Source organism: Hemicordylus capensis, chromosome 14, assembly GCF_027244095.1.
Source record: "Hemicordylus capensis ecotype Gifberg chromosome 14, rHemCap1.1.pri, whole genome shotgun sequence".
In the NCBI taxonomy this organism is placed as follows: Eukaryota; Metazoa; Chordata; class Lepidosauria; order Squamata; family Cordylidae; genus Hemicordylus; species Hemicordylus capensis.
In genome coordinates, this window is record NC_069670.1 from 7433330 (window position 1) to 7441644 (window position 8315).

At 49.5% G+C, this 8315-nt stretch overlaps 1 protein-coding gene and 1 long non-coding RNA gene across 5 annotated transcripts; one reads left to right on the top strand and one right to left on the bottom strand.

Annotated features, from left to right (window-relative positions):
• The first annotated feature begins 295 nt into the window (after window positions 1–295).
• Window positions 296–1804, top strand: LOC128337646 (uncharacterized). The gene is made up of 2 exons (XR_008312366.1): window positions 296–580; window positions 1687–1804. It is a non-coding gene; the product is annotated as an uncharacterized LOC128337646 (long non-coding RNA).
• POLR3GL (RNA polymerase III subunit GL) lies at window positions 1102–8315 on the bottom strand. Of its 4 annotated transcripts, none has more exons than XM_053278862.1 (8): window positions 8238–8315; window positions 6359–6608; window positions 6004–6133; window positions 4954–5022; window positions 4200–4256; window positions 3426–3499; window positions 2863–2976; window positions 1102–2446 (listed from the first exon to the last, which is right to left on the bottom strand). In XM_053278862.1, exons 2-8 carry the CDS (start codon window positions 6482–6484, stop codon window positions 2360–2362), a joined length of 657 nt encoding a protein of 218 aa, XP_053134837.1. In that variant the 5' UTR covers window positions 6485–6608; window positions 8238–8315; the 3' UTR covers window positions 1102–2359. The 4 variants fall into 4 exon arrangements, with proteins under 4 accessions (XP_053134837.1, XP_053134838.1, XP_053134834.1 ...); XM_053278863.1 differs by lacking the exon at window positions 8238–8315 and adding an exon at window positions 7946–8139; XM_053278859.1 differs by lacking the exon at window positions 8238–8315 and adding an exon at window positions 7895–8139.

The following is an 8315-nucleotide window of genomic DNA, read 5'->3' on the forward strand; positions in this document are numbered from 1 at the left end:
AAAATTCCCCTCCGCTGCAGACCTCAGGCATGCACCCCCCGGCTCTCCAGCCCCCGACATACCAACCTGCATTGGCAAACCCCCCCCCCCACTCCGCCCCTTTGTTTGTGAGCTCAGATGTCCCCGAATAGAAAACGGGCCTCTTCTGCCCCGGGCACAGGAGAGCTGGAAAGAACAAGGGTTCCAGACCTGGGACGTCCTGTCCCGTTTCCACGAAGCGTGGAGCAGCGATGCTTGGGAGGCGAAGCCAAACTCTGGTTCTCACAAGCAGGAGGGCTCAAAAGGGACCCCTGTGCCCAGAACGCCGGGGTTCTTTCTCGAGTTGGTCATCTGGCTTTTTAAGACGGGGTGGTGGTGGTGGTGGTGCCAGGGAGTGCATAGGTTGGATTCGACAGTTCCTGGGCCTGGAAACCTAAATTAAAGAGTGCTTTGAATTTAGGACTCCCTGCCACTGCCTTTCTAACAGCATCCAGAAGAGACAAATTCCAGGCAGAGGGACTGGTTGGGCCCGTAGCTCAGTGGAAGAGCATCTGCTTTGCATGCAGAAGGTCCCGGGTTCCGTCCTTGGCAGCATCTCCAGGTAGGCGTGGGAAAGAATCCTGCTTGAAACCTTAGAGGGCTAATAAAAATCTAAAAGAGAGCCAGCATGATATAGTGGTTGGACTAGGACCCAGTAGACCCGAGTTCAAATCCCCATTCAGCTATGGAACTCACGGGGTGAGCCTGGGCCAGTCACTTAATCTCTCACTCTAGCCTACCTTGCAAGGTTGTTGTGGGGATAAACACAACCATGTACACTGCTCTGGGCTCTTTGGAGGAAGAAAAATCTAGTAAATAAAAGAAATATTTAGGCTTCAAATCACCAATTGTAAGAACAGCCCATAAGATCCTGAGATCCTGTGGGAGAAGGCTTTTCCCAACCAGACTGACTGCGCCTTTGCCCTTCTCAGAAACTTTGCTAAACAGCATTCTGCTCTGATGGTTTCCTAGTGAGCAGCTCTGTGTCTGTACAGAACCCACATGGGATCACTTGAACCTGAAAGATTGATCCATGCTGAAGACTGGTGCACAGAGAATCCAAGAAATCAAAGGAGGCACATAGAAAAATATGGAAATATTTATTTCAATCAAACATATATACATAAACACACACACTTTTTACAATTCACTTTAAATACAAAGGATCCGTAGAGAGGTGTGAAAGTAATGGGCAGCCAGACGTAACTTGGCCAAAACATGACACTAAAAAAGTCAATAACACATTGACGACAAACTATTTGGAACAAAGAGAATAAAATCCCATCTGGGCAAGGAAAGACCCTGTTTTTGCCCTCATTCAGGGAATCCAAAATATTTTAAAGTGACTTTGAAACAAAACAAAGAAGACCATTGCTAATTAAAATGCACGTGTTAAAATCTGGTTTTGTCGGCACTTTTATGCATTCACATTCGAAGAAGCAGAGAGTGCGTGACGGTTCCGGTTATGGGCCCCACCCCGGAGGACTTTGGGAAATTCTTTCCTAGAAAATGCTGGTTTTGCCTCCTTCCCTGACCCCTGCGTCCCCACTAAAGTCAAAATACAAAGTCAAGCATACAAATTGAGAGAGGTAACTGGAATGTGAAACTACATGATTAAAATACCTCCAATAAAACTAAACATCTTTGGCTTCTCTTTTTCATCCTCAGTATGCACTCCCGCACTTTGCTCGAGCGGAAGACGAATGTGAGAAATTAGTCTGCTTAAAGCCAGAGAAGGAAAGAAACTGTGTTGCTGTGAATTAAAAATGCAAATATGTCCCCAAAACGAGAATTGTGTTTGTGTCCTTCCGGCTTCCGGAACGTCCTGGCTTCCTTCCTACGCTGAAGTCTTTTATTCCTTCAGAAAGAAAACCAGGCTATCAGGACATCTGCATTTCTACTGGCCCCAGTTCACTTTCTCCGACAGAAGAGATCATAGAGACAGTTCTGCTGTGCTGGTTGCTTCCGAGGGTGTTTATGGGTGTCACAAATGGCCAACAGAAGAGTGGGTGGATGGCGCCACCTGGAGGCCAAATGAGTGGCAAGCTGACTAACGCCTTGGGACCGAGGAGCTTAAAGTCAGGCCCCCAGATTTTGTCAGACTACAACTCCCATCATCCCGTGTGGCTGTGGAGGATGGGAATTGTAGTCCAGCACCATCTGGGCACCTAAGTTTAAGAAACCCTGCCTTGGGGAGCTGGTGGAGAAGGAAGCAAACAGGATCCCCTAAAGCGAGCCAGTGAGATCATCTTTGCACACTGACAGGAAAGATCACTGGGGAGCAGCCGCTCAGGGTGCATGAGAGAAGCTCTTGTTTGCAAACCGCGGGGGCCAGAGCCGTTCAGTAGGTGGCTTCGTCCATGTTGTCGTCGCTATCGCCTCCGAAATCCTCACCATTGTCAAAGTAGGACATGATGTAATCCGTCTCCTGTCGAGGGGGGAGAAAGAGATCGAAAGAGATCGTGAGATGTTAAATCAGAACAGAAAAAGGACAGTCCCAAGAAGCGCCTTCCCAATTTCCTGACTCTAAGGGCTGCTGGCCAGTGGAACAGCCTGCCTCATACTTGTGGTGGGTTCTCCTTCACTGGAGGTTTCCAAGCAGAGGCTGGACAGACATCTGTCAGGGATGCTGTAGATTAGATTCCTGCACTGAGCAGGGGGTGAGATTACATGACTTCTAAGGGACCTATCTCAGCTCTACAATTCCATAAGGAAAAGTGAATACAGGGCAAGAAAGAGAGACCAGCTGCTCCTCTGTCACCAAACAAGTAGCAAATGCCATGTCAGGCAAAGATTCGGAATAAGGTCCAGTTTTTGCTTTCTGGGCCATTCTGATTTTCATACCTCTTCAAATTCCTCCTCGTCATACTCTTCCTCCTCCTCCTCCTTCCCTTCCTCGGCCTCTTCTTTCTCTTCTTCCTCTTCGGATGTGACTTCCTCTTCCTTCTTTTCCAGAGTCTAGGAAACAGGAGATAATCTGTTTCAGCATTCCAAAGCAGATCTTATTCTTTCTTGGCTGAGTTAATCACAGCAATCCTGGTTAAAGCATTAACCAGGATTGCTGAGCCCCGTGCAACCGATTGTGAGAACTCAGGATTTCCAGACAATCCTGGTCAAACCGCTATGGTTAACTTGTATTTAACCAGGATAGAGAACCAGGATCAGGTCCTGGTTAAACCCTGGTTTAACCACAGCGGTTTGACGGGAATTGCCCGGGAAATCTGCGTTCTCACAATCAGATCCTGGTTCTCTATCCTTGTTAAACATGGTTTAACCATGGTGGCTTGACCAGGATTCCCATGGAAATTTGACCAATCAGATCCTGGTTTTCCACCCTGGCTAAATGCAGAAACTGCAGCGAAACGCCAGCCCCACAGTAAGCATCCCACACCAGTGGCTGCGCCTACCTCCAGCTTCTTGATGGCTTCCTCTTTGTCAACCAAGACCGGCGTTTTCCGCTTGGGAGCAAGGACAGAGGCTCCTGTGTCGAAAAGAGATTGTGAAGTTATACCACGTGTGGGCATGTCCCTGGACTGTATAATATACTGCCCTAGGTGCCAAGGCGAGCAAGCAGAGGCTGCCCAGTGGCTGTTGGACAGCTCCCATCATCCCCTGCCACTGTTGCAGCGGGGGGTGATGGGAGTTGTAGTCCAACAGCAGCTGGACAGCCTCCATGTGCCCGCCCCTGCCTTTGAGGAAGGGAGGGATAAACTGACGATCCACGCAACAGAGCCAGATAGGAGAGGAGAGCTGGTCTTGGGGTAGCAAGCAGGACTTGTCCCCTTAGCTAAGCAGGGTCCGCCCTGGTTGCATATCAATGGGAGACTAGAAGTGTGAGCACTGGAAGAGATTCCCCTCAGGGGATGGAGCCGCTCAGAAGGTTCCCAGTTCCCTCCCTGGCCGCATCTCCAAGAGAGGGCTGAGAGAGATTCCTGCCTGCAACCTTGGAGAAGCTGCTGCCAGTCTGTGTAGACAATCCTGAGCTAGACCGACCAATGGTCTGACTCAGTATATGGCAGCTTCCTATGTTCCTATGACGCAGGAGCATGTGCAGAGAGAGGAGGAGGAGGAGACGGGCATTTCCTGATCTTCTTTGTCCAATCAGAGCTTATTGAGGAAGAATCTCATAAAACGACAGGAAAAGGACATGCTGCAAACATTTTTTTGTTTTAAGTTCTTACTCTGTTTTCGAATCTTCCGTACCCGGATTTTCAGTTCCTTGGGAAGACGTCTCCAGTCTGCAAAAGCAAGCAGTGTTTAGGCTGCCAGGCACACGGGTAAGATCTGGATGTGGATTTCCCTACAAAATCCCTCTCCTTTAAGTTTAGAGCTGCCAGCAATTCTTAGCTTGCAATTCAATAGTGTCCTTAAAAAGGAAGAAAGATCCCCGTGGGGATGAGGCCATAACTCAGCGGGAGAGCACCGGCTTTTCACGCAGGAGGCCCCAGGTTCAATCCCTGGCAGCATCTCCAAGTAGGGCTGGGAAAGACTCCTGCCTGCAACCTTGAAGAGCTGCTGCCAGTCCGTGTAGACAACGCTGAGCTAGTCAGACCAAGGGTCTGACTCTGTAGGAGGCAGCTTCCTGCGCTCCAGTGAGACAAACATCCAAGGAACACCACACCCCTATAAGGTAGGCCAGACGGAGCATATGAGCCAGAGAGAGTTGTAGCTTGCCTCTTCCAATACCAGCAATCTGGACCAACCAACTAAAGACTAATATTCTGAAGGGTGACGTGTACATTTTAAAAATAGAAGTAAATGCATATATTTGTTAATTTATTTCTGGGTTTTAAAAATCTGAACCTCGCCTTTCTCAATAGAATCAAGGTGGCTCACAGTCATTTGAATCAGAAAAACAGCATCAATCAAAGCACACACACAAACATTTTTAAGGTACTGTATAATGAATGCAAGGCAAACCATTCTCAGAGATACCTGGGTTCCACTCGATGGCGCTGTCAATGGGACCGGACATCTGATATTTGTCGGAATAGCGCTCCACATCTGCAAAAAACAAAGTACAGCCTAGGCCAGGAGTCCTCAAACTGGGGTTCCCAGATGTTCTTGGACTACAACTCCCATCATTCCCTGCCAGTGGCCAAAAATAATTTCAGTTTCTTTTAACTGGGGAAAATAAATGAAAGTGCACACAGAGAGATGAAGTGATTGATAGGCTGTAATTCTTCCTTACTTCTGAGTAACAGGGTAACAGAGTAACAGGGTCAGGCCACACCACAGACTATGCTTGCAATTCTCATTGGCCTCCCAACAATTCCTCGAAGCAGAGCAATGAACTAAGTCAGGGGTTCTCAAACGTGGGTCCCCAGATGCTGTTGGACTACAACTCCCATCATCCCCTGCTGCAAAGGCCACTTGAGCCTGGGATGATGGGAGTTCTAGTCCAACGACATCTGGGGACCCCACATTTGAGAAACCCTGGATTGAATACTAGCCGCCTCTTGCAAATAGGTCTAGGCCACAAACGCTTTGTGATGTCACAGAATGTTTGCGTGCATTTGCAGTGATGCTTTCGACATCGCTGTCCCTCCATCCCTGCCAACAGCCTCCTCTGCTACGACTTCCGAGAGCCAGGAGCAGTTGACATCATCTGCCCTGGTGACGGGGATTGCCCGCCCCCTTCGGACACTAACATATTCCCAGACTTGGGAAACGCAAAATGTTCAGTGTCCAAAGGGGCAGGAACTCCTTCTCAATGGAAAGAAGATATCAACTGCTCTTAGAAGTCTTAGCAGCGGTGTTAAACGTATGCCTACACACGGACATTCTGTGACATCACAAGAGTTCAGCCAATCGAAGGTGTCAGCAGTAGGATTTGCAGGTTAAAAGGCGGCGGCTTTTTTGAACCCTATAATATTTAAGGCATGAGGCCGTTCTTTTTCTGTCCGGCTCCAGATTTTCCGGCTCCAGATTCCCTGCACACAAGCGCCTTTGGAATACTTCTGTGTCCCCCTTGGCCGTTTATACCTTTTTGGGGGGCAGATGGTTTGATAAAGTACGGCAGATTCTTCATGGCACCCCTCAGCTCTTGCTTCAGGGCTAGCATGTATTCAACCTCCTCTCCCGTCTGCAGGGGAACCGGTTTATATTCCAAGGGCTACGGAAACAAAACAGGAGACGACATGGCGTGACCACATGGCGTGAACGTGAGCAAACTCGGGGGAAACCCCAAAACCAACCATATACCCACCGTCTGGGTATACAAGCCAAGAAGGAAGCTGATACTTTACTTGATAACAAACCAAAGGTCAAATATTTGAAATTAGGAGTGGGAAAAGACACCAGTTGGGAGAACGGGTGAATTTAAGGGCATTAAACTCACGGGGAACAGCGGCGAAGGTTGGAGGGTGGGCGGAGATAACGCCTCCCCCTTTGCGATGCCCACCGCTTCCAGGTTGAAGGTCATGTGACTGCCTCGCCCCCTCCATCTCCCGCCTCTTCCGGCCATGATCCGCGCTCCGGCAGAAAGCAGGTGTCAGTCTCGGGAAGGTTGCCGACAGAAGGCAGAAACAGCCGTCCCGAGTTTATTTTGCATCCCTAGCCATCAAAGCATGATTCAAAAGAGCTCTGTCCTGCAAATACATAAACCAGCATAGAAATCATCATAAAAGCACGTTTTTATTTTTCAAGTTTCTGGTCCTCATGGCAGCAAAGAGGGAAAGCGCCAAAAACTGGCTCCCCAAAGGGGAAGTAGACACTCCAGAGAAGCTTGATACAAAATCCCCTCACGTTCTGAGCATGTGGGAATGCATTAAAAAATAGAGAAATAAAGATAAACAGAGGTCAATGCATGAACTAGGCAGCAAAAATAGAGAAGGGTGATTATGCAGAAAGTTTGATAGATACAGACTGGTAAGGAGAGAGTGGAGCAGGAGACATTTTTCTCCCTCTGTCATAGAAAAGGGGAGTTCCACATCGTCCCCCAACGGGGTTGGCAGTACGTTCAGGACAGACAAAAGGAAGTATTTCTTCACACCAGGTATAATTAACCGATGGAATTCCCGGTCACTAGATGTGGTGCTTGGTCACTAGCCTAGATGGCTACAAAAGCGCTTAAGGCAGCATCATGGAGGATAGAGCTTTCGTAGGCTCATAGCCAAAAGACTTATAAAAAGCCTCCAGTTTCAAGTGCAGTATATCTTGGAGCACCAGACACTGGGAAGAAGCAATGGGAGGCTCCATCACCTTCACATCCTGCAGGCAGAAAATCAGCATATCAACGAGAAAGATTCTAGTTCAGCTCTCTCCTTGCTTTCCTGCCTTCTTTCTTCTAGGGAGTCTGTTCTTAACCCAGGGAGGCACTGAGAACATTTGACCCTTGTGCATCCCACCTTGCAAGCAATGCTCCTTATAACAGGGAATCTCACTTGTTGTTGACTACAATTCCCAGCACCCCCATAGGCCACTGATGCCGGGAACTGTAGTCAACATAATCTGGGATCCCGTTATAGGGAACAGTGCTTGCATGTAGAAACCTAACAGATCAAGGTGAGGGGGGTTCTACTCAACCCTTGCTCTGAGCTACTGCCTTTCTACTTGCAGCGAGCTCTTCTTGCAGGGAGCTTTCTACTTGCAGAGGGCGGGGAGCACTGATAATAATTATTTTTAAACTTTCCATCTACATGGATCCCACCCTGCAAGCAAAAGCCTAACACTTGGCTCTCACAGTTGGGTCCCAAGCTGTTGCTGGACTACAACTCCCATCCCCCCCCTACTGCACTGGATGCGGGTGCTGGGAGTTGTTATATACAACAGCTGGGATTCCCGGCTACAGGGAACAGGAACACTGCTGGAAAGATGGAGTGGGGCATGGGTGAAACACTGCAGCAGGGGGTGATGGGAGTTGTAGTCCACCAACCTTCCGGGATCCCCGTTGGGGAACCCCTGGCCTATAGGTCAAAGGTTGCACCTAGTTCTCGAGCGCCGAGGGCTTTTAAAAGGGAAAAATATCCCCCCTCTTTCAGCCTGAAGTGGTAGAGCCCATGCGATTCCCCCCGTCCCGCAACATGCAGCGCTCCAGCCGGCACATGTGACCCCTCCCGCCATTGCAAGGCCACGCAAGGCCCGCAGGGCCCGCTTGGAGCCCTGGCCGAGGGGGGGCGGAGCTCCGCCTCCCTTCCCAGGCCGCTCATTGGACCGCAGCGCCGCCGCCAGCCCAACGGATCGGACCGAACCAATCAATCAGCTCCTCCTCCCCGTACCTTGCCTCGGGCTCCGAAGAGAGTCGCGCGGCTCCTGGGACTCCCACTCCAGATACATAACGTTCGAAAGGGGCGGGG